The 27,130-nt window shown below is 41.3% G+C and overlaps 1 protein-coding gene across 2 annotated transcripts in view; it reads right to left on the bottom strand.

Moving 5' to 3' along the window:
• Window positions 1–14,276: 14,276 nt before the first annotated feature.
• Window positions 14,277–27,130, bottom strand: part of TECPR2 (tectonin beta-propeller repeat containing 2) — a 45,455-nt gene continuing 32,601 nt past the window's right edge. For both annotated transcript variants that reach the window (XM_064460803.1, XM_064460804.1), the window contains exons 18-20: window positions 18,120–18,261; window positions 16,771–16,920; window positions 14,277–16,514 (exon numbers count right to left, since the gene is read on the bottom strand). In XM_064460803.1, the coding sequence (XP_064316873.1) occupies window positions 16,357–16,514; window positions 16,771–16,920; window positions 18,120–18,261 (450 nt within the window). In that variant the 3' untranslated portion in view covers window positions 14,277–16,356. The remainder of the gene's footprint in view (window positions 16,515–16,770; window positions 16,921–18,119; window positions 18,262–27,130) is intronic.

Here is a 27,130-nt window from a genome sequence, read left to right as displayed (position 1 = left end):
ACCTTAAATTTAGGAGAAGGTACAGGTATTTAGTACACCTGAAAACCGCTCCCTTCATGAATACGCATAGATAGGAATATCAAGCCTAATGTCAGTTTAACACTCGGCACTGCACAAAGAATATCTGCCGTAAATAGGCAAAGGTTTCATCCAGTTTCAGAGGCAGAGGAAGAGGGCTGCTAATGAACACGCTCTTCCATGTGGACAAGTCTTGCAAACTAAACCAAACAGATGGGCATTAAGTAAAGGAGAAAAGGAAGCAGGAAACCATGGAGAGCAAGACCTGCCAGGAGAGGAGGCCTTGGCTATAGGCATGGCTGCAATTACAGGCTGCTTTGAAAATGAAGTTGAACACAGCAAGAACAAAGATCCAGCACAGAGGCATGGAAAGACAGAGACTAGAAACAGGCCAGGGGGCCAAGTTTGTTTCCTAATCCCTGTTTGTCCTATGTCTGGTGTTCAAGTTGTATGGTTTTTGACTTGCAATATAACAAATCTATTGACATCAGCAGGTCATTATGTATTGCATCAGCCCGTCTTCAGATCAATATTCCCAACTAGTCAAACAAAGCACCCATGCCATGTGCTTAATATTTAAACAGCACTGTAAATCAGTTCAGCCTTGAGAAAAGGAGGCTTAGAGGGGATCTCATCACTCTGTACCAGTACTTAAGGGGTAGCTACAAAGAAGATGGAGACTTTCCTTTTACAAGGAGTCACATGGAGAGGACAAGGAGGAATGGACACAAGTTGCTCTTGGGGAGATTCCGCATTGGACACCAGAGGAAAATTTTTCACAGTGAGGACAGTCACCATTGGAATAATCTCCCCAGGGAAGTGGTTGACTCGGCTACGCTGGACGCTTTCAATACTCGTCTGGACAGGGTGCTGGGCCATCTTGTCTAGACTGGGCTCTTCCCAGAAAGGCTGGACTAGATGATCCCTGAGGTTCCTTCCAACCTGGGATTCTGTGATTCTGTGAAATCCTTGCAAACCAACTTTTGTAATACCTATGTTAATAACAGTACTTCCATCACTGGTTGGTGTCAGCAGCTGTCTGGGGTTAGATCACCATTAGTTCCAGCCTGGCTTCAGTGATTTCTCCTCCACCTAGAATGAGTGAAAAAGAAACTCTGCCTATTACTTGCTCAGACCACACCAAATTGTCCCCTATTACCATGCACAAGAATCACATCTATGGTGTTGCAAGGCTGGTGTTTGCACTGATTTACTCCTGCTCTTTCCAGCAAGCAGGTAAATATGCACGCGTAGCACAAGAATGGAAGGAGCAGAACTCTCTTGCAAAACATAACTCATCAGCCATAGCAGAAAACAGAAATCGAGTTTGCAAAAACTTCAGCAATCCCCCACTGCTGCTAAAAGAAATGGATCCAAGTCCAGCCGGGATAAAAAGGTTCCCCCTACAAGCACTGATGACCTCTTTGCCCAGTGGTTGAGTTGATAAATGGAAAGACCACATAAATCAACAAAGTAAACCTTTAGAAGCCTCAAACGATGCAAAACTCATCATGTTTAGGAACTATCACTGAAGTCAGAAGAGTCTAGTCATCTAGTCTAAACTGTGTGTGACACTGGTCAGCAATTCCCATGTTGGGCCTATCACATCTGATTGATTTGCAGCATCTGTTTTAGGTCCAACCTTATTTTATAGATTTTTAAACAGTGGAGCATCCAGGGCTCTCTGAGGAACTTGTGGCTAAGCCAAGCAAAGGTCCCATCCAGATCACCTCAATCTCTCCTCTGTCCCTAAACCACAAAACATCCCCTGCCATCAACCTTACCTCCTCCTTCTGTACGAAAAATTAGTCACTTCCTAATGCAAATGTGAGAATTGACCAGAATAGATCTGAGTCAGCAAGGTGGGAGGCAGAAACCCACTTCAGAGAAGCAGGGAAGGCAGAAAGGGGCTTTGATCTGTCCCACACTTGGGCTTCAGCTCTGCAAGCAAGGTTTCAGAAGGAGTCTGAGCCACTAAGTCAGGGCCCCAGGCGAGCTCCAGTCACAGCAGCCACTGTAAGGTTACATTCCCTGTACTACCAGTCTAATGGGAAGCACAGTGCAGATCAACCCTTCTCCTTCAGGAAAGCATATTAGGCCCAAAAACTTCAATTCTCAAATTTAGGCCTGATGCAACCCATTCTGAGACATGGTGAGACACACGCATGCCTGGGATATGAGGGAGACCATGGGCCAGCCTCCCCTTCCCTGCACTCCCCACCTCAGGCAAACACAAGCGCAGGAAGCTCCACAGATCTCAACAGGGAGGAGAGCAAGGCATCAGGGCCAGCCAAGCCCTTCCCTTAGGCTCCTCTGCGGAAAGCAATGGAAGGAGGCCAGGGGAAAAGAGAGGCTTCCAGGAAGAAAGCGCTTGGCTGGATGCCTCAGCCAGGACAAGGAGCAGCTTCCAGCTCTGAGGAGAACAGCATTTTCCCTGCCGCTTGGCTCCCCAGTTCCTGCCCCGTTCGCCAGCAGCACCATGGCTCCTCTTGCGCAGCCTCACAGCTTTGAGGGGAAATTGCCTGTCCTCCTACCTTCTCACACACCAGTGATCAGGCAGTGTCCGCAGACCCTGACTCTCTTTTGAAGACTGGGCAGCCCCATCTTCTCTCTCAGCCAGCAAAGCTCCCCAGCCCAAAATTGTCCCTCAGCTCCTTTGTTCCCTCCCCAGTGGTAATTACTGTTTTGATGTAAGGGTGTTTTTTTGGCATCATGGTCTTAATATTCAGGCTTTATTTTATAATCATTAGGGTGGTTCTTTTTAATGGTGCAAGTAAATTATAGTAAACACGTTATACTACATCACATTCATATTTTTAATGCAGTGTCATTTCCCTGACAATGTTTGAGGCAGCATTTTAGAACAACATCTAAAGGGATAAGTAATTTCTAACTCACAGTAAGAGAGAGAATGAAGTCCCTTGAGGAGCTGAGATTTTGAACATCCTTTACTCCAAAATCATCTGCTAGCACTCTCCTGCTCTCTGCCACTCCTGCAATAAGGAAAGCTATTGATGGTTAGTGACTCAACATGACAAGACAGAAGGATGCAAACTCTCAAACTGATTTCAGTCTTTTGTTAATGACACGGACAGACAGGGCGATGGCCAAAGGAGGATGGACAAAAGTCTTGGACTAGTAATGGAGGTGACCTGAGTGACTGCTTGTCTACTGCTTCTGCAAGGAGAGGGGCATATAGCTTCTTCCACTTATGACACATTTGTGGCTTGCCCAGCAGGAGGGATGCTGGGACCTCAGGGACCACAGGCCTTAGGGGAACTATTGAAAGAGCCGTAGGGCCACAGCTGTCTCACAAGAGCCATGACAGAGCTCCCAGCGCAGGTGAGGGGAAACACATGCCAGCAGTGTGGCACTCCCTCAGGTTTGCCTCCTCTGTCAGATGCCAAGGTTTGACTCAGCTTTGCTGCCACCTCATCTTCCCTGCCAGCAGCAGCACCAGAGCTGTGGTTAGACCGAGAACGCCCTGGCAGAAAAATACCTTCCAAGACAGCCCTGAGGTAAGAGCTGCCAGGAGGGCAGACCAGGTGAGTCACTCACTGAGTCACTCATCAGGTAGAATATTTTGAAGGATAAACCCAGGTCATTTCCCTCAAAGTGAAATGCCAGCTGCACAGCTAAGGTAGTGCACGTATCACCCAGGTTGCCTTCACTATGGAGAACTCTGGCTGTGGTGGTGGAGCTCTGTACAATGTGCTGGCCAGAGATGACCAGTTCACACCCAGCAACATCATCCCAACCTTCCTGATAGGTCAGCAAGCTATCACCCCATCAGCCATGGCACTAAGCTCTAGGTGAAAAACTCAAGATGTATCTCCTCGTAACCCTTTGCTCCAGCCAGTCTGATCTCTTGGGAGACTATGGCTTTGCGTGAGGGTCATCACCCCAGACTAGGTGTGCAGTGGGAGACATTCCACTCTCCATTCCTTCTCTCAGGAATAAAGTCCTCTCCCCAGCACAGCCTGTCCTGAGACTCTTGTCTGCCACTGGCCCCTTCCAGCACTGCTTACACCCCTGCTCTTAGGGTGCAGGGGAAACACACTACCATCATGGTGATGGGTGAAAAGCACGGCCAGCATCCAAGCTATCCTTCACTGTTGAAGGGACTTGGTAAGTCCTAGCTCCCCAGTGACATCAGACCCCTGAGGGCGTGAGGAGGCACCTGGGGTTGGGGGGGACAGCACAGCCAGGCAGACAGTGGGGCTGAGAACCACAAAACGTGTCATGAATGCTGTGACAAGTTGAGGTCGTAATTCTGTGGTACCACATGGTATCAGCTATGCTTATTTAGGTGCTTATATATGCCTAGCAACGATATGTCTGTGGTACTGATGTGTTGCCCACACAATGAACAGCCAACTCGCATCATATCTCCTCCCCTTCCTGGTTTAGAGAGATATAGAGCAGTTAAATCCCAGCTTCTGAGCTGGAGCTTTTTCTCAAGTGGTATCAGCAAATATTCTTATCACCAGAGGTCTCTGGCTCAATATTGCCCTGCAGTGGCCACAGCAGTGGCCTTTAATTCTTCAAGTCTCACAGGCACTCACTCAACACAAGCCACCTAGCAGCATACCTTGTCATGCAATAGTCCATGCTGTACCTGCAAACAGCGTTTTTGCTTGTACCAGCCAGGGAGTCATCAGGCAAATGTTTCTCTCTGCTGCACAGCTAAGCCCACCAGGGCCAAAAAGAGAACCACAACCCTCTGCACTCTGCTCAAACTGCACGACTTTGCTGTGTTCCCATCCTCTTTCCACTTTTGCTGAATGATGGGAGGAGAAAAAAGGGGTGGTGAATTGCCTTGCTGGCCCTGATAGCGAGGGAGTAACTTTCCAAGACGGAGCCACGCAGAAGAGGGGAGGAGTAACACAGGGCTTGGCTCTGCCCACCTCCAACTCAAAAGGAAAGGCTCTGCTTAGCAAATGCTGTGCCTTTCAGAAGGTGCTAAGCAGCACTGAGCACTCACTTTGGGAGGTGACAAGTCCCAGCTAGTACTCTGGGTCTGCATCTGTTCACCTTTTCAGCATTTGCAGTTCATGCATGGAGAAGTGGCACTGTACTGTACCAAACCAAGGATACAGAGCTGGGAGGGTATTCGGAAGTCTTTTGTTCCAGAATCAAAAGAAGCCTTTCCTGCCTCCTGCTTGGGATTTGATGCTTTAGAAACTGGTTGCTCAGATACCAAACAAATCTTGTGTAGACTCCCTGTTAAAACAACGCACAGAAATTTATGCAACCAAATCCCTGCTTTGGACTGCGACCTTACCGGGCCCTATTCATTAATTAGGCTACACTGAAGCTTTACTCAGATCCAAACCTGACACTGATGCAGCTGACTCTGTAGGAGACATCCTTCCTGATGGGTCACATACCGAACATGCTGTTTTAATGCAATGTTGACCGCAAGTGGCCTTGATGACCTAAGCATTAAATATAGTGTGGCAGAAAGATATGCGTCCTACCTCTCTCTATCAGCAGGTGTCTGTAAAGAAAAAAGCCAGTTTGGCTATCTGAGCCGATGGCTTTTAGCTCAGCTGGCAAAAGGGCTGCATGCACTGTGACAGCAAGCCTTGACTCAGAGCCTATGAAGAACCTGTATTCTTTGTGCTATCAAAACATGAATCTCTAGCTCAATGATCGTGGCATTTTTGCCTGCCTTCCTAGTTCCCCAGCCTCCCCAATGGGAAAACATAATTCTTTATTGGTTTGTCACTCACTTTTCTGTTACTTTAGGATGTACTTGCCCTGACCATCAGGCTACTCTCAAGCCCACACCCTCATTGTAAAGTCCAAGCTTGACACCCTGCTGAACTTCTGGTTAGCGAGGGTCACCCCGCTGTGCCCACCTCTGAGCTTTACTCCTTTCTGAGCAGCGTTTGGAAACTGCTGCTGAGCACTCTAAGTCATTCAGCAGCCAACCTTCAACTCCTGTTTCTTGTTTGCCTGCCCTCCTTCTTCATCTGCCTACAGGTAAAGGCAAGTTTACTGCTGATCATCCCTCCAGAAAGTGCCGCTACCACAGGAAAACATGGAGAAATACATGAGATGGCTGGCTTTGGTTAAAAATTTCAAGGTTTAAAAAAAAAAAAGGGTTACACCACAAAGCTGGGACGTTTTGAAGACAAAGGCTGCTACTAAATGTGAGCATGTGAGCACCCACTTGTGGAGGGATCACCTCTGGGGAGAAAGATTATTGAAACCAGCACCTAGAGCTTGACACTAGTGGATTTACTATGTAAGTCTAACAATTTTCCTCTCATAAATCTGCCATATTGTTGTAATGTCAAATCATCAGTGGCCAAAGGAATCCTTCATCTTATGCTCTTGACATACTGATTCTGAAAATAAAACCAACTCAACAAACCCCCACTTATGTTACAGCTATTGTAGATGATGTTACATGTATTACTAGACAGGTGGTTGCTTTTGTGCCACCTCTACAATAAAAAGAGCACTGTTTTTACACAGGCGATCAATAAGCCCTGAATGTTCTCACATATAAACCAAAATAGCTGGAGGACTGATTTGCAGAAATGCTGAGTCTCCACAGCACCAAATGACATCAATGGAAGATGCACATGTTCTGCACCTTCAAAAGCCCCAACTTTCTGTTAATGCCATTCAGCTCTGCAAAACAGAACACAAAAGGACATAAGAGTACTTAAAGAAATGAAAACAAGATGATAGCACCTACATAAAAGAATCATGCAAAGCAACAAAACATTAAATGGCTCTCACAGATGTTTTCATCCCTTTATATCGTTACAGGGATTGTTCCCTTTGTCCAGTCTTAAATGCTTCATAGAATGGGACTGCCACCATTTCCTAACAACAGCACAACCTAACAAGCCTTATTTCCTTCCATTAAGCCTGATTCTCCTTTCCCCATTCTTCATCCACAGGCCAGAATTATTCTTTGAAGCATCCCCTGAAACCATCATACCACCTCTACTCACCCTAGCAACCAGGGATTAAGGTAGGTGTTCTTTAAAGGCTTTTTGACTTTTATTCCTGTCCTCCTCCCCAAGCCATTACCTCTGCTCAGTTCATTATTAATACTGGTGTTAAACTCAGAACTTTTCTGAAATTCAGGTGCTTCCAGTTCTTTGTAGTAACCTACATGTGAACACATCACTGCACAAAATGGGATCCACCTGGCTGGAGAGCAGCTCTGTGGAAAGGCACCTGGGGGTCCTGGTGGACAGAAAGTTCAACATGAGCAAACAGTGTCCTGCTGCACCCAAGAAGGCCAACAGGGTGCTGGGTTGCATCAAAAAGGGCATCGCCAGCAGAGAGAAAAAAGTCATCATCCCACTCTACTCAGCGCTTGTCAGGCCACACCTGGAGTACTGTGTACAGTTCTGGTCCCCTCTATACAAAAAGGACGTGGACAGTCTGGAAGGGGCCCAGAGAAGGGCCACAAAGATGATCAAAGGACTGGGAAGCTGCCATATGAGGATAGGCTGAGAGAGCTGGGTTTGTTCAGCCTTGAGAAAAGGAGGCTCAGAGGGGATCTCATCACCATGTACCAGTACTTAAGGGGTAGCTACAAAGAAGATGGAGACTCCCTTTTTACAAGGAATGACATGGAGAAGACAAGGGGGAATGGACACAAGTTGCTCTTGGGGAGATTCCGCATTGGACACCAGAGGAAAAGTCTTCACAGTGAGGACAGTCAACCATTGGAATAATCTCCCCAGGGAAGTGGTTGACTTGGCTACGCTGGACACTTTCAATACTTGTCTGGACAGGGTGCTGGGCCATCTTGTCTAGACTGGGCTCTTCCCAGAAAGGTTGGACTAGATGATCCCTGAGGTTCCTTCCAACCTGGGATTCTGTGACATCAGTATCAGAGGAAGAAGAAACTAAGGTAGCACTATGCAATGCAAAAAACTTCACCCAAACAAGGACCAAACCTGCAAATATTATACAAAACCAACTACAGAGGTCCCCCTGTGACTTGCCTGTCTTTTGAAAAGATACGCTCTTGTTTCCCAACCAGTGGCATAGAATGGCTTCCAAAGATACTCCTTACTTAGCTGGACTACAGCAGAGACACTAGGATAAAGAGGGGGGAAAAAAAAGATAGTTACTTCCCCAAGTGTCATCCATGTTAAAACTTTATGAGTCACTGCCAAGACAGACACTCAGTACACAGCCATCACTTCATACAAAGTAGATGCATTTATTTTGCAAAATCACTTGTCTGGGATGGCTTCCAAAAACGTCCCTTACTTGGTTGAACAGAAGTAGAATTGCCTCTGGAGATGTCCTATGGCGAAGCCTTAGAACCTACTAATAATATTCCTGAAGCCATATCCAGATCCATTATAGTGAAAGCTTTGCCATGGATTTATATAGGACTAAATATGAAAGACAATATTCCCTACTTGCCTGGCTGTATTTTCACTAAATATTTTTAAAAAATAATCAAAATATTTTTTTTCCTAGTCACCATGGTATGGTTATAACTGTTACCAGTAATTCTTGAGCTTAACATGACAACTGAATTCAGATATTATAAACCTGCTGTTGAGAAAACAGCTAAACATAAGCCAAGAGATCAGTGATGCCAATGTTAAGAAACAAAAATAAACTCATTTGCCATAGGTGTCAGGTTATTTATTCTTTTTGGGAAAGCAAGCTTTTCTGTTCAGTGCAGTCACCAACATTACTTTGTGGAACATTTAGTTCATCTGGGCAAAACATAATTTATGAACTTTAATTGGTTTTAAAATTATTAAAATTGAGAAAAACTTTGGTAATGGAAACAGTAGGTTTGTGCTTAACTGTTATGGCATTGCTATTATTCTTTTACATTTTTATCAACAGAACCTCTACAAGTGTACCTCCTCCCTGGAGGTATTTAAAAGACCTATAGACGTGGTGCTTCGGGACATGGCTCAGTGGTGGCCTTGGCAGCATTAGGTTAATGGTTGGACTCGATGATCTTTCCAAACTAAATGATTCTTCTGTGAAGAATATGTACACATCTCTACTGCAGCAGTGTTTCCGGAGCAGTGAGTCCCAAACAATGGTCTGTTAGGCACTGGCAAGTGGACCTTATCTGGTTTACAGAAGTGTCCAACTTCTCCAGTGCTTTTTATTAAAAGCTTGATAGAAAAAGCACTGGAAGATGCGCAAGGAAGTTTTAGTGGTGACCCAGGTCAACCCACTCAAGAATTTGGGGAATCACTATTTTAAATTTACTCACTCTGCACAAAGTTGGCACTTGTCGAACTAACAGAGATCAATAATGAAAGATGAGAAGCTTGAATGCAGAAAGCAAATAGGATAATGATATGCAGATCATCTGGGTACACAGAGACAGCTCTAATTGTTGGGTCCATTAGACACTGGATTTCAAAAATACCCAGCTCAAGCTGAAAATCACTGTGACCCATTAAGTTCCTCAAGAAATTGTAGAGGGTAGATAGAACTGTGCTACCTCCCACAGCACTAACTTTTTAGATGAAAAACTGCATGAAATTTGGTGAAATTCAGCACAAAGAGAGCACAAGGGAAGTTTCATTTGTAACAATTGATTGAGGATGCAATTTATGTCTGTGTTATGCTGATGTGCTCCACCTTGGCTGACTTCAGGAACTGTAGCAGGGCACCCTAGACCTAAAGCAAGAATCCTTAGACCCAGACCTAAGAAACCACAAGTTTGCCAAGATCTGCAAAAGATTACTATTATCCAGCACAGAAGCTGGCAACGCTCACAAAGTAAGCAATCACATGTAGGCTATGAGCCTGTCCATGCTGCCCAGAACAAACGTGCTACAGGAAACACTGGAGTCTAGCTCTTAGCAGTGCAGTTCTGCAGGGACAATATTCTTCTTTAGGTCTCTGAGCCTGATAGTAAGAGAGATGCCAGCCTGCACCTAAAACTGGTTTTGAGAAATACTGGATATGTGAATGCGGAACGTAGGGACTGAATGAAGCATGGCCTTTTAAGTGAAAGCTGAGCTCACCTTGCTCGGTATGCTTTGAACTCATCTGGCAAGATATGGCATCTCTTGCCCATTAAAAAAAAAGGAAAAAACCCAACCAACTATCTGTCACCTTCCAACTTGAGAGTCTTCTATTAAAATCAGGTTTAAGAAGTTACCATATTTCAAGCAGCCAGCAATGGTGAAAAACACGCTGCAGAGGTCTGCAGACAAGGTTAAAAGCAATGCAGAAACCTGCTGGCTTTAACTTCAGTTTTAATAAAATACCAAAGCTTAAGTAGAAGGAGCTGCTTCGTTACCTCCCCGGACCTCAAACTCTGTCCTAGAGCAATGAGTATTGACAAGATGGGGAGGAAAGAAAGAAGGTGACACACAAAACACCCAGAATTGCCTCTTCGAAGTCCTGTGTTTTCCTCCCAGGAATGCTTGATATGGGCACCATGTGATCATGTAGCTGTGCATGGAAGGAAAGCAGAAAGATCTCTGCACGAAGCAAAGTATGATAAGAAGTCAGCAGGCCTTAAAAGCAACAGGATTCAGCTCTTTGATGTATCTTAGTGCAGACAAACACATATTTCAGATTTTTTGTTGTTGTTTTAAACACACATCCATGCTGATAGCGGTTTAAGTAACTGGATAATTAGACCTGAAGCCCGATAGATCAGGAGACGTACCTATGGCACCAATGCTAATATTTAACAAGGTCAGCATTATTATTACAGTAATTATAAAGTGAATTAACAGTGCTAAACCTGTTATTTCAAAGTGTTACACTGATCATGTACCACGTTGTCCGTAACTTAAAGGGACTGAATTTCACCACAGCACCAAGGAATGAAGCACAGATCCGCCGCTTTGCATGTTTGTTATTCCAAATTTGGAGCGCTAGGTGTGGCTCACCGAGGCAACAGACCATAGCCCATCTGTTGAGGCAGAGAACGGATTTAGCAAGACAAGCGTGGGAGTGAGCAAGTAAAATCTCAGTCATCCTAGCAATTACCCGACTTACTTTGCACTTCCCATGATCAGCAGGCCAGTCTGTCCCCTGTAATAACCAGGGATTGTGGGGTTTTGTGCTGGCAGCTACGTTTCCCCCCCTGCAGCTCAAGCAAATTCATTCTTTTTGTACATGCCCCTGCTGTGTAGCCAGGCACGTGTGCCAGGCTGTCTGCTGAGGCCTTCCCTGGAACTTTCCTCCCAGTCTTATTTTTTCTGGGAGACGTCTAACTAGCCTGATCTTTCACTTGACTCGGGGGAGCTTTGCTAAATTAATCCAGCCCACGGTTAGGCAAAATACAGCAGTGTAACAACTTCAGCAAGGTGTCACCTATTGAGTACTGTTATTTCATGCTTTAACAGGCATAGCATCTCTGCCACTTCTCCATTCTATATGCAAGACACCTACATGCACACACAACAGAGAGCACCTCCTGGCAAAGGCTCACTGTACTGACTAGGCTGCAGGTCCACAGCATACACATAAAGCCTGCAGTCAGCTTGTGCAAATTCAGGATGGTAAGAACAGGACGTTAACACAATTCTGTACACATCTTTAGGTATATTTTCTCTGGATATGAAATTCAAGACAAGTGTTGTAAATTGAAGTCTCCTTCCTTTATCTCTATCTGCTGTAAGTGAATCTCAGCTGAGGCTGAGAAAGGTATATTAAAAAGGAAAAATAAGCCACTGGTTTCTTCTATATTGGACAGAAATAGGGAATAATGTTTGAAAGATTAATTCATAACTACAGCTCAACCCAGAGCTATTCAGTTGTGCATTATTCGGTGCCTCTGTCAGAGAGCCACAGCCTATAATAATCACTATATTTTAGCCATTTCTGAGGGCCAAGAGAGAAAGGGAATTTGTTAGTTTGAAGGATTTAGGTTTTTTTTTTGTATTTTATTATCATTCTATTAGCTTTTAGAGAACAGAAAACAAAGCTTTTTTAATATATATATACACACACACATATATGTATAAAAGTCCACATTCCATAAGAACAAAGTTTCTCAAACAGATCTTTACTTTTTTCTACAGCTTGCTTTTTTTTTTTCTCCCCCTCACTAGCATCAAGGACAATTTTAACTTTATGGCTCATATAACAACTTTGATAGACCTATTCAAACAGATTTCCAGTCAGATAAACTCAAAGGCCAAAGGAATCATAATGGTAATTTCAACTGGCTTCCAGTAGGATATCAGCCACAGTATTATCTACATTTCCTGCATTGAACCCAAACCCTCAATTCCTATCTTGATTTCAAGTGATGAGAAATCTGTAGCTACTTGGATTTGTGATAAACCTGGATATCACCATTCAGCAGCCTAGGGAGATAATTTAATTTATCCAGATATTTTAATCTTTATCAGTGGAGCTCTGGCTGTAATAATTCACAAAAGAGAATGACTGTAACTCAGCTTTCACTTTCCAGTAATTAAAATCTAGTCCTCTATATTACAAGTTCTCTTCTGTTCTGCTGATATGAGAACAGTTATTTTTAACTACAATAACTCATTTTCAAACAATCAGGGTGATCTACTTTGTTTGGCAAGGGATACATCAGCTTTCTTTGCTGGCTACTTGCCATCATAATACTATTTCCAACATGCCACTTTCAGGAAGGCTGTAAGAGGAATAAAGCCTGTATCTCACATTTTATAGCTAGAAATCCTCAATCCGGATCTTACCTCTCTACTCCTGATAGTAGGGATGGGATGTGGACAGGGCTGGTTAATGTCAAAACTGAAGACCAGAGACTTTTCACCAAGGTAAGAAGGGATCTCCATATCTTCATATAGGATTTACGCTTTTCTAATAGCTAATTAACAAGGCAAAGCCATAGGCATACAGGCACTTGAATTTCAAGCCTTTTATTCAGAACAGCATTTACTGAAAAGTTGTCGCAAGGTTGTTCCTTGGAATCCATCCAGAACTCCAGCAGAAACAACGAGCAACTCACTAAAGAGATTATTAGGAGAGAGCAAAAAGCTAAGCTATTCTGCCATGCTAGTTTGAAATCACCCACAAGTGACTTGGAGATATGTGACAGGACTCATCTATTGAGAAGTAATGTAGAGGAGCTATGGGGTTCAGACCTCCTGATGTCTGTGTGTGTGTGGAAGAAGGGGAGGTTCTTGTCCATTGCATCAAAGACACTCTGTACAAGTACAAGGACTTTGGAATAAACGTGACTCTAAATAAAGCTATGTCTAGACAATGACACAAGTTAAGTGTTCCTCATTATCGTTTTCTTAGCAGTAACAGTGTTTGCTGACAACAGTTCTACCTTACTTAAGCAATTAATGTATTTTCTTTGATACTTAGTGAAAGATGTTCTTTGTACCATTGAACATGATCCTATTCCTTTTTATTGCTGCAAGACAAAGAAAAAAGGAGAGTTACTTGGATATCCAAGACAGCTGTTTCACACCAACTCAGAGTCACTTGAGCTTCCTTAAGCTGTGACATAAGGATTACTCCTGCGTAAAAGCAAGGGACTGGTGCCCTAAGGAGACTACCATTTCCCTGCAGGAGCCAGCAGAAGCAGCTGAACCGGTTTGTCAGCATAAAGGCTGTAATAATTAGCAAGGACACTGCCATCTGAATCTGAACGGATTCCTGTGACTGGAAGTGGGTTTAAGTGTCAGAAGCATCATTAATCTTTGCTATGCTTTCTTGTGTGAAGTTCCCCAGGTCCCATCTCTGTCAGGAAACAGTTCTCCCCTCTGAGAAGTGAAGCCAAGGTGCTCAATAAGGCTCAGCTGCAGTTACAGCTGAAGGCCACAAACACAGGAAGTCCTCAGACCAGCTCAGATATCTTAAAATGCAAGGAAAGGCGCAGTTACAGCACAGGGACCAATCAGCCATTTTCTGCTTGAACGTTTTCTAGCTGTGACTGCAGATGCATATTCTTCAATGAAAGCTAAATATTTAACATGCAAGTGCAATTGTGTTTAGCATTTAAGGAAAGAAACTTGTTTACTTCTATTACAGCAAGACCATCTTAATTCGGAGGCAATAGGCTTAATATTCAAATACGAGAAGTGCTTAATTGTCTTTGCTTGGAAGATGACTATTTTGCTGGTTTCATACACCTGTCAAATCAAAAAGATATATGAAATAAACTTCACAATATCCAGGCCCTAACATTGTCATTACCTTAGTGTCTGGGGTAACAGAAGGGGAGAGGTTTCATAAGCATGGCTGTCTTCCGCATCAAGACGATTTCCAGACACAGAGAACTCTCTTGTGAATCATAAAACAGATGAGTCTTACCACAGTAATTTATTTCTTAAAAATCTAGTTTATTGCACTTGTCTCAAAGCACAAACAAAACCAAAAACCTAAATACAGAAATAAAAGTAAAAAACCCATCCTAATGTCATTAAAACTACCCTAAAAAGTAGTCTGGTAAGAGCTCTTGACACCAATTTAATATTAATGACCATAGCAAGGTACAGTATTATACAGTAAACAAACAACTAGCAAGCTGAAGCCATTACTAAGATGACTTTGAAAAATGTAATACAAAGGTGTCACTATTAAATAATGCCATTGTACTTGAGCATCTGGTGCTTGGCAGGGCGCAGAGAAGTACACATGTCCCTTCTCCAAAGTGATTGATTCAGGAGCTGCCAACAACATACTTTTAAGCTGGATTTCAGCTTCTTTGGGGTCCTCAAGATACCAAGCTATGCTTGCATAAAACAGACTGGGTTACTTCACAAGCTGATTCCGTTACAATCCACTGCCAGTCAGGCTAAAAAAAACTCTGGGGTAATCTCCATATACAGATGAGACAGCAACAAACCAAGCATATCACCTGCAAAAGGGAAACAAATCTGCCCTCACTGTAAGACAAAGATCAGACCGAGAACTGACAGCCAATATCATAAATGCTACTAAAAAAAAGTGACATAACTTGGTTCTCTCTCCACCGATTCACATTCTCACCTTACACCATGTTAGTTCCAAGTTTAGTGCAGTACACACATGAATTGTTCTGAAAGAGAACAGAGGTTAGAAAGATAACACATCCTTTTCCGTAGGTATGAAGTTCTCAAAACAGCAACATCCCCACTTTTCAACTCCTGGCCTCTACTGAAGCTGGCTCTTTTACAGTATTGGTTAGCAGCTGCTTAAAACATTCTGATGATTTAGAAGTATAGAACAAACACAAAATAACTCCTCCGCCTACATACTGAACTTAAGTTCTCTCATCTGTATTGCTTAAAAAAGGTGAGGTATCTTTCAAAGAAGATTTAGAGTTTAAAGAAAAATAAGCTGCAATGATTAACTTAGGTTACTTCCCAGTTCATCACATACCTCTGCTGCAACATCTGTTGAGTATAAGACACTTCAAAATTTAGCTAACATAGCTAAAGATCAGAATATTGTTAAGTATTTTCTCACAATATCACAATTTTTAATGGGATATCGAGGTAATTCTACCAATTACCATTTTTCCTTTTAATATATCTAAGTTTGGTACTCAAAACAATTTGAGTCCAAATGTTAAAGCACTGGCTGGAGGCACAAATACAGCACAACAGGAATTATGAAAACTGCCTTGTACATTCCTGCTTTGTAGTACAAACCCAACATGCAACTTCTTCCTATTCCCAAGCGGGACTTACCCCCCAAAAATCTGTCAGATTCCTGATGACTGCGCGAAATGGGCAAAAGTCCCCCTGATATTAGGTGTAATCCAAACTTCTCCTTTGTGAATGAAGCCAAATTATGAACCAAATTTCTAGAAATGGAAGGTTAGTATAGCCTTGCAGTTATTTATATGGAAATGGATCAAACTAAGTTTGTTTCAACACCAATGCTGTGTAATCATGATGTTCTGTGATCTCACTAAGAAACTTTGCCATATTTTCTTCCATGCTGCAAGGAAAAATAATTCTAAATACACATACAATAGTCAGAGAACATTCCCATCAGTTTGGAGTTCTAAGTACAAGAAGAAATTGAGAAATGCTTAATGTTTCTGCTGTAGAGAAATATTTAATGCAACAGAATTCCTTCTCAAAATAAGTACACGTGTATAAGTCTGCATGCTGTTGTGAAATAGTCACTTTCATTGCTAGTAAGATTAACTTAAGAGTTATATTTCCAAAGGAACTTCTACAGTAGTACAGTATTACAATTGCAGTATGCCACACCTAAAGAGTCTCCCAAGAGATAAGAGAACAAACATCAGAACTCACAGCTTGGGGGCTATTTAATAGGTCAGTTTTTCAGTACAAAAGTGCTAATATCACAAGTCCAATATGAGTGGCTTTTAGATCCAACATTCTGTACATACATTACATAAATTCTGTCCTGTTTTTGTCCACTGCTTCACAAGCTTGAGAGACTTCATATCACCTCCCATTCATCTTCAAAATCATCAGAGTGAAGCAGAACAGAAGTGTCATTATTTTTCTGCAAACTATGGGAATGGCTAAAGGTCTTAGTGAGGCGCTGGAGAAGGGATCCTGAAGTACTGATCGCCCACAGTTCATCTAGAGGGGTCACTGCAAAGTATAAATTATCCATCTTGTAATTAAGGTAGCAGGTTCCAATTACAAACTTTAAATAAATAATATTTGGATCTGTTTTCCTAATTATACCCCAAGAAGGGTATGATACAAGCACCCCTGGTGAAACTCTCACATCAACAAAGCATTTAGAGTATGCAGCTCTCCCTGCATACAATCAGCTTGAGCACCGTCAGGCACAAGTCAAAGCAGGCATCACCATGTTTTGGACTGTCATGCAGAACCAACTTGCCTGTTAAACGTGAGACATTTCCAGGAATCTTCTTCCAGTAGTCTCCTGCTGGATTCTTGTCAGTAATGCCATATCGACGAGCTACATCTCCATTCGGACAGCGTGCCCAAACGGTCCTTGTACTTATAGCCAGCTGACAAGCCTGCAAACCTACAGATAATTGGACACAAAGAGGGAATAATCACAGGCTGTCTTATACTACTCTTGCAGAAAAGTTTATTAAGAAACAACAGCAAGGCTATAACAGTTTTTATGTATCCTTATATTAATACTACAGAAGAACTCTCCATTATAAAAGGCACAAAGAAATACCTAGTTTTCCAGGAGGCTTTCTAAGAAAGGATTGGCAAGAAGACAGTTTATGACTGTATTTCCTTACACTGACTTCAGGGGAGCTGAACAGAGTGGATGCTATTCAGATCTGAGCTTCTGGCCCTGTGTAAGCAGAATATCAGAAAGTAGGCCACTTGCGGCACATGAAGTACTGGTGAAGAAAAAAGCTTTTTAATTGCAGACTTTGTACTCACTGCATCTATTGACCATAAGGATATCATGCTGTGGATACATTTTGTTATGTGGCCACAGCCACAAGCAACAACCAATTAGAGGATCTGCTTCAAAACATACTTTTGGAGCCTCTACTGTATTTTACTATCATAAGGGGAATAATCCAACAGTTATCTCTTTATCTTGTCTAAAAATGGTTAACATTACAGACATTGTGTGGAATTTTTGTTTCTTCCTCTCCATAAGAAAGCAAGTACTCCGCAACTAAGTGCCATGCATTATGCAGTGAAAAAAAATCTTTAAAAAGCAGACAGCATCAACACATAGTTATTTAGAAAGAAATAACTAAAATTTTTGTTTATTTACAGGCAAGGCAAAAATGTAATTACCTAATCTAGGATGCTTCCAGCACTCAGGATTAATAGAAAGCTGTGCAAAATAGCATTAGATAGGAACCCCAGGTTGTATCACAGCTAAATACAAAATTTCCCATAGCAGAGTAGTTTCCTATTGCTTAGGAATACTGACTGCCTTAGTTCTAACTGAACAGTGGCAGCAGCCTGAAATAACACACAACAGAATTTCATTTAAAAAATCAGATTTTTCTTCAGTTAACTACTTAGTGTTTTTAAGTAAAACCAACATCCTCTTTAAAAGATAACCCTTATCAAATACTTCACTGTATTCATATAAATAAGAACACTTGACTGCTGAGAAAAATATTTGACTTAAGCATTGCTATCCAATTTACAAAGCAACAGGGGAAAAAACAAACCAAACCAAAAGAAACCAACGCTGAGAAAATGGCAGAAAGAACAAGGAACTGATATATCCATTTTTACCTGGTACATGTTCCCAGTCAGTGCCTACAGGCATTTCATCTGTAATTCCAACTCGTACATGGACATTCCATTTGCTGTCAATTGCCCACAACATCTGATCATTTGGACTGGAATGAATGCTGACCAAGTTGATTCCAACTGGCTACAAAAATTAAGCACAGTATTTAAACTTTGTACTACTGTATCTTTGTACTATTGTATCTTCACAGAAGTGCGCAAGAGAAGTAAAATATTTACCAGATACTAAAGACAGGAAGAAATTTAACTGACATTTGATTTGTTACTGCACAAAATTACCAATTTTCCTAAAAGTCAATCCCTTCCTAAATAGAAAAGGAGCATGAATGAATGTCACACAAAGTTACTGATACTCACATTTAGTGTTCAGCATCCAAGTCTAATAATATTAGTGCTGAACCAGTGTTATTCCAATCAGGTACAGTTTCAATTGCAAGTGGAAGACCACCGAAATGCACAAAATGCAATATTTTCCTCTTGCCCTCTGGGAAGTTTTCCTAACATAAATAAATCTGCATTTTATTTCTAAACATATACATGCAGTACATTTTTACAGCTGAATGTCCTCTTTGCAATGAAATGGTGATCTCCCTTCTTCCCTGTACTCCATTCTGCAGGAATACAACCTTGGAACTCATTGCAGACTGCTGCAGTACTGGAGCAGCCACACCTGCAGGAGACTACCCACAACACTGTCTGCTGGCAAACCCCAGTGAAGCACCCTTCCCATTCTACTTCCAAGCAAGTCCTTACTCTATCTGCTTCTGTGAAGATTTGCCTTAACTACTGCTCAGAATCAGTGCTACTGACCACAACATTCTATGGTTGTCAAAGACAGTGATTTTGTAGCAAAATACATCAGCCAACAGGTTTAGTAAATGCAAATATCCTGCAAAACATGTACATTAAATAAAACGCAGATAAGAACACACACACAAAAAAGTTTTTCTCTGCATCAGCCTAATAATGGCACCAAAGACAAGTGAGATGCCCTGAAATACATCATCACCTCACAAAGAAGCACTGCATTTCTTGCTTTAGCCTCACAGGCAGAAGCTGCATTTCCAGTGTGATAAATACAAGAGCAAGCAGCTCTTTGCACACATGAGACTAGGAATACAGAAGCATAACCTGTGTGTGTATATAACCACACAACCCAGTCCCAGATGGGCCTTCTGTGTATGTTAACAGTTACCTGCTTTGGTTTTTCTTTTAAAATTCTTGATGCTAACATGTGCCTGACCCAGCTATATAACCAAGTTCAACTTGCATCACTGAATCAATCCTGTCTATTCAGGCTGCAAGGCCTCTGACAGACTATCTTCTCATGTTTGTGCTCTCATTAGGTACTTGCCCTCCCTTTGAAGCTTGAGGCTGGTAGAGGCTTGATGGTCACAGTAAATTCACAATAGCTGCAGTTTGAACACTTACAGCGAGACACTAATTGTCTCAAAGAGTGTTGACTTACATAGAATATATAACTGCCTAGCTACTTTAGAATTGGTATTCTGCGGTATTCCAAATAAACTACTGTTATCACAAAAAAACCCACAAACACAAAATAATGCAAACAAGCAAAAAACCAAACACCATACCACCACCCCCGAAAACCAAATCCAAAACAAACCAACCAAAAAAAAACCTAAAACCACAACAAGAAACATCCAAAAACCCCATACTCTCTCCCCTCTGATCTTGCTGCTTCTTCACTGGAAGTTATCCTTACTCCTGGCCCTGTTCCTGTTTCTCCCCTCCATTTTCATTTGCTTTTGGTTTTCATGGCTACTTTGGTTCTGACTCCTTCCTACTTCACCCTGTTCACCTCCACTGTTTTGGGTGTGCCTCACTACCGTGCTGCTTCCCGCTTTATCCCATCCCTCTCCGTATTTCTGTTCTTGTAGTCCCATGTTTTCAAGTAAGGGACCTGTGCAATTAATACCTTGTGCAGACTGAATTACTGCATGTAACAGGAGATTTTTGCCTTTTTCTTTGTCTTTTTTTTTTTTTTTTTTTAAATCCACTTATCTCCTTCTCGCTGCAATGTTGTCCTACCACAGCCACCTCTTTCTCAGATTTAGGACTTTCTACCACTCTTCCCCAGTCTCCTTCACACCATGTCTCCACTCCACCTCTGCAATACACTTCGTGTTCCAACTACAGCCCCTCACAAACTGTGCCAAACAGCTTGGTGTGACCCTTGCTCCTGAACTGTTGGAATTTGTGCATCTTGCTCTCCACTATTCCACATCAGGATCCCACTCCTCTCTTCCTCTGTCATTTGTCTAGAAAAGAATTCCCTGAGAAAGAACTGCAGGAGTATTTCCACCTAGACGTACTGAGCGCTTACACCTCGTACCTAAGCCTGTGCATCACTACAGATTTGTAGGTAGTGGAAGTTAAGAAACGCAGACAAAACACCCCAAAGGAGTAGGATGAAAGGAGCTGCGTGAAGCTCAGCTACATTGCTTCTGATACCACTGCAGGTTCAAGTACAATCTAATCAATTACCTCTACCCTAATTCTGCAGCACCAAACATATCTAAGAAACAAATGGAAATTATTAAGTTCAAAGTAACATCTCTGCAAGCTTAGCCAAAATTTCTCATTCTTTGTTTTTTCTAAGTGAGCTCCTGTTTCCTCAAGTTTCCCTACCTCTCTGGGTATTTAACTTCTGGCTTCTCTTCCTTTTTCAGGTTACTTAGCTCTTTCTGGTAAACCTATTTCAATTAAAAAAAAAATAATCTTCCTGCTCACTCTTGGTGATACACCGATGGCAGCACCCAATGCTCTTAACAGAAACCCCCCCCACCCCCCCAGCCCCACCCCCTAGCTTTCTGCTGTGAAACAGGCAGCAAAAGACAAAACTGGCAGGACCGCTAGTGAGACGATTATATACAGCAGCTTCTGGACCAAAACAGTGACACGACACTGCGAAACAAGTACAGGCAATTCTTAGAGCTGTTGTAGAGGTTTTACCTCCAGATTTGGGGGCTGGTTTATTTTGGGGGGGGGTGGGGGTGTTTTGTTAGTTGGTTGGTTGTTTTTTACCCAGAAAGCAGCCATCTACAACAAAAATGTGTTCTCATGGCTACCACAGTAGGGTGGATAAAATTAATTTAATATTTTCTTGACATAATGTACCACTTTTTGCATAATCATACTGACAGCATCTCTGATATTGTTTCACTAAGTTTTAATTACCATAAGTATGGTTTAAGTATTTTATAATCTATATAACAAGAAACAGATCTCTACAGCTGCAGTTGAAGATTAAATAAAGTTCTCTCATAGCAGTAAAGAGAGATATCTGCAAATTTTCTAAGTCTGCTGATAACATTTCAGAGACTGATAACCATGAAAATTAATAATTTCAGCATAGCCTTTTCTCAGCTGGTTTAACTGCCAATAGCATTCATGAGATTTTTATACCTTGACTGTGAAATATGTCATATTTGTGATTTACTGAAGAGTTTGGCATTTTAAAGAGTCTCTCACCAGTCTTTCAGCCTTGCTCCTCCAACACTGACACACAAAACTCTCTTTATAGGTCTATCCACAATACTCATCACTATGAGAGATCAACTCGTTATGAAGCATTAATGGATTCAGTGTTATCTGATAAAAAATGGTGAATCATTGTTTTCCTTTTACTTGTGGAACCAAAAATTCCTCAACCCCAAAAATCTCAGGACACTGACTGTTTTAGCCAAGAACAGAACGCAGATCCTCCTGCCCTCCACTACAAAAAAACCCAGTCACTCTCTCTTTTGAGGATTTCCCACTACAACTGTGGACTGCAACACATGCCAACTATGTCCTTTTCAACATTTAAAACTACATACTAAAAGCTGTGGATACATTTTTTGTCTGCTACAAATAAAAACAATGAAAAATAGTTTGCTAGTCTTATAAGAAAACAGTGCTGATAAAATGAAGTAAGCCTGAAGGAAGCACTTAACCAACTAATTGTTGAATGGTATCAAGAAATAGTGTCTACGCTAAACATATTTAAGTGTTAAAGTTGTCCATTGGCTTTATAATTCTGTGCAAGTCACTTCCTTTCTTCCTGCAAATCACAGAGAAATAAGCTTCAGTGTAAGAACCTCATTTAAACAATAGTATCAAACAAAATTCACAGTAAAAACTAATGCAGTTCCCCTCCCCCCCAACCTACTACTCAGAATTTTTGTCTTCTTGTAACTACTTCAGTCATGGCTGATCCCAAAACACAGTGGTTCAACTGCCTTGTCAAGGACGAAAGGACAAACACACGCGCGCGCACAAAAAAGGCATCAGAACATTTTCCACGTCACTTTTCAGGAACAGAGTCCACGTATCAGCAGACCTCCACTATCTCTGTTCTGCTGCAAATATCCAGGACAAAGAAGACTAAACATACCATTCTCAGTCAGCCCAAGCCCAAGCCTTTTAATAACAGGTTGGTGGCTATAAGCAGCACAAATGCTCTCCTCACCTTCAAAAAAACAAATCAGAAGCACCGTAAGCTGCTCCAGGCCAGGCTGTGAGGTCAGATCAGAGATACTTCTCATACTGTTGAGCATTATCTGTGTATCAAACTAATCTATTTTCGTGGCTAACGCATCCAGACCTTAACTACTATAACAAACAAAGAATGCAAGTTAGGGAGACCCTCCCCTAATAGAGGCCTAACCATTTGCATATTATTTTCTGAGCTCCATTTGAAGTAAGGTTGTAAAGCACTTTCAGCATTAGCGATACCAAGCAAGCATGAGCAACCTAAGATCAGTATTAACCAGCAAGTTTTGCATTCAGACTTGTGATGAGAACAGCTTGCTAAATTAGGTGTCCCTTTTTTCTCTGCAGAGAAGTTCAAGGCAATATACAAGAGCAGGACAGATTAATCTATGTTTAGTCTTCCTGCAAGCCATGTGTTCTTTAGTAATGCTGCCATTGAATTGTCAGAGAAAGATTATTATTTATTGACTGAAAAACTGGAGCACTATTTTCCTCAGAAGCCTTGGAACAACAATATGACCCTTTCCCCCACTTTCTGCCTTTAGTGAATAAACAGACAAGAGCCTTAGTTGGATATCTCCAGTCTGCGGCTAGCACAATCAAGAAGGAAAAGCAAAGTCAAGGAGTCATTTCGTTGACCTCTCCTTTGTCAACTCTGAATTTTTTTATTCCGAGGGTTTTTCTCGCAGAAACATGGGAAAGACTGCAACATATGGCATCAAATCCTAGAAAAGGTCATACCAAACCCATGTGACTATTCAGCACGATAAAGCAGATAAAACAGAACCATAAAACACTTTCAAAATATTTAGTACAACTGTTCCTTACAAACAATTAAAAAGAATTTAATGCAATCACTTTAAAGACCATACAAACTACAGAGCTATCCGTGTTTGCCCAACTGTCTTTCGGTCACACTGTCTTATACCTACGAGTATAAACTGTCATGTAGGAGATGATAAGCTGTCTGTAATTACCACTACAGGTATTTTTAACAACATACTGAAAAATTGAACTATTAGGACAAGAACAACTAAGTTTTTACAGAAATGTATGTTAAGTAAGCACTATGTGCAACAACTTCACATGAAACGGAACATAATTTAGTATGAGGTAATAAGAATCTTATATAAGAAAGGCTCTGAGTAACAAAGGCTTTTTTTTTTTTAAAAAAAAAAACAAACACACACCTTTAATGAGCATCAGTAAAACCCCCTCTCACACAGGCTATGCCAGTGTGCTATGCACCCCTCTAGTTTTTGAGACTTAAATACCTTAGTAAGTAAAGTAAAGCATTTTTGTAAGGTAAAAACATCCATGTTTTTAAGTTCATCCTCAGGTGTGTTTTGCCCTGACCATTTCAAACAGTTATTAAACTGTTGGTTTTTCTACCATTTTGGTTTTTAATGTCTGTCCATGTTATTTAACATGCTTGTGATGAAAATGCCACACACCTTTGACAGTAAAGAAATACCCATTTCATTACTGCACTGCTTTATGAACAAATGCATACAGTCTCTTCATGTTAAAATGCATTTACATAACTGGTGGGGGAAGCACCTGTAAAAAGAAAAGCTCACAAACTCAGGGAGGGGGTAATAAATAAATAAATAAAGAATAAATAAATAAATATTTTTTAGAAATTCAACAAGTGTTGACCAATCCTGAAAAGTTACAATCTGTCAGGATGCAAAAAACACCCTGTAAGGTACAGGAACACTGGAAATGCACTCAGAATACAACAATCATTACTCATCTAGTATTACTTGTTTAGTGCTAAAGCTCCGGACTAAATGCTGTCCCAGGTAAAGTGTGGCCCTTAAATACAAGGCTATGCAATGTGTTATGCTACTGGATAAAAAAAAATAGTATTCCAGGGGTCAGAGATCAGAAATTAAGTCACTGCCTCCCACACAGATCATCCATTTATATAGTCCAAGCTCCTCTGCCTTGCTTACTACTTAGCTTTGTTAAACTTGGGTTCAGTAGACAGGGTGTTCCTACTGACCAGTCTGTTTGGCAGTTCTGTAGGAAGGGCCATCCAAGCAGGAGATACACTGCAACCCAGCCCTCCAGCTCTCCCTGGGAAGGCAACTGATCACTAGGCTGGTCTGCAAAGAGAAGTTGTCAGCACCTCCTCTGCTTACATCATCATCGTAAAATAGGGAGACAGTAATACACCATGGCGAGGGGCTCCCAAACTCCTGATTCAAGGTAAAAGGGTCTGATATGTCCACCAGTTATCCCAGGGTGTACCCTTACTCTGTGCAGACTTGTTGGCTCACTAAAGTTCTCTTCACTGGCCATACGCTCTGAGCTCAGCGCCCACCTTTGCTGACCCAATTTATTTCACAAAAGCAAAGCCCCCTGTTAGAAAACTATCGGCTGGATCCAGCCCCCCCCAGCTTGTAAAGTCAAGCAAGCTGAAGTTCAGTCTCACACACGCACACACACAAAATCAACAATAAAAACTGCTCTAACCAAAATTCAGAAAATGCACATGTAGCTTTAACAAAAATGAAACAAATAAAAAAAGACCCCCTCAAACTCTTAGCTTATACTAGCACAAGTAATTTTTTATGACTGTCTCTCAAAATAACTTTTCAAGGACATATTATTCAAGGACTTATCTATTAAATACTTCAGGCTATCACGACATGCAAGCACATGACCAGTTCCACTGAAACCAAGGCACACACTTACTAAATCAAGATGCGTATCCTTGACCCATGGATTTTTACACCATTACATTTTTATTTTTAAATAGAATAATTCTGAAAAACTCTTGAAACTCAATGATAATTGTAGTTATTTTACTTACCCAACTAAATGTTAAATATATTTCTTAATCTCTCTGAAAAATAATTAAATACATAATTCTGTGTTAGCTAACCAAAATATGGGCACATTGGAAGAGTGCAGATGTGAAGATGTTTCTAGTACAGCACAAATGAAAGAATGAAAATGGAAGGTCCTCCTTCCCATAATTTTTGTTTGCGGTGTAAGCTAGTCTTGTCAAAAAAAGCAAATACACCACCTTGAGATCATACTTCTAAAGAATATGGAAGGATCATCTACTCAGTTTTCTGGGTGCATCTCATTTTGTGCACTTTTTGTGAACCAAAGCTTCTTGTGCTGATAATAATTGCTATCTAATGTGACAGGCTACATGCATGCTTTTCTGAATATGGCGATAGCAATGCCTTGAAACAAATATCAGAAGGCTAAAACTCTGAAAAAAGAAAAATACAGTTAAATACAGTGACAGCAGTTTCCTTAACTAGCAACAAAAAGGAAGATGATAAGCACTGAACTGAACAATGCCATCAGCATGAGGCACCTTTAGTAAAAATGCTGGAATTGCATTTCTTCCAGTAGCTAAAGCACCTTTTACGTAACTTATGATTTCTTAAGAAAGTCATGCCCGTGAAAAATAGTACACATTTGAACTTAAACATTATGGCATTCTAAATCAGCTAAACAAAATACATTGTAGGAGGAGCTTTGATCTCCCATACTTATTTGCAATCCACCTCGATACAGCTACTCTAGCTACTGCCAAACATAGTTTTTCTCTACATCACCTTGAAAAGTGCAGTCCCCCAGGAAAATCCTCTCCCTAATAATGTCTTCAGGAGGCCTCACATGAGTAAAAATATATGAAATAATAGACTAGCTAGTCTGGTCTATAGAAAACCAGAAGGTTTAATGAGCATATTACCTCTCCAACTTAACCAGAATTGGTCTAATAAAAGATACTTCCTCTGCATCTCATCTTAGTACTCCGAAGTAGAATTCAAAGCAATTCAGAAACATATCTGTGCAACAGCTACATAATGAAAGCTAGTCTGTGCTAGTGAAAACAATCAGACTTGAAAAGAAGTGATGTGGATTGTGCATTAGAAAGAAGAGTTTTCCACAGCAAGTACTTTCAAAAGTAGCATGGATGATCCTGAAGTTATGAAGCATTTTCAACAGAAAAATCCCTCCCCCTTCAAATATCCAGTCCTTGAAGATCATTTCAAACAACGCTCCCCGCATTTTAGCTTTGATTTTGACACCTACCGAAAAAGATGTAATGGCAAAATCTGAACTTGTGCGTGCTCACCACTTCCTCCTGTAAGTACCACTTAACACAAAACTGGCCTTAATAACAACCGAAACCTTACTGAAAAATGCAAAGGCAGGGCAGAAGGCAGAGGAAGAAAGTCTCCAGATTTGCATTAAATGTTCTGTAAGGCAAACAGAACTTTATTTAAAGAGAGGAAACAAAGATCATGACAACCATTTCTAACAAGTCACCAACCATCCATATGGCACAGCCAACCTCCTTACACTGAACACAGATTAAGAGAAAGGAAGCTATTAAAAAAAATTAAATCTAGAATGTATTGATTTTGCAGAATTACAGAGAAATATCCTAAATTTCAAATTATATTTTTAACTATCCTGTAGTTTTGCCGATTTCTGAATGACAGTGAAAGTGTGAACAGCCT

The sequence above is a fragment of the Phalacrocorax carbo genome, chromosome 9, assembly GCF_963921805.1.
Source record: "Phalacrocorax carbo chromosome 9, bPhaCar2.1, whole genome shotgun sequence".
NCBI classification, from domain to species: domain Eukaryota; kingdom Metazoa; phylum Chordata; class Aves; order Suliformes; family Phalacrocoracidae; genus Phalacrocorax; species Phalacrocorax carbo.
This window is presented reverse-complemented; position numbering and strand designations above follow the sequence as displayed.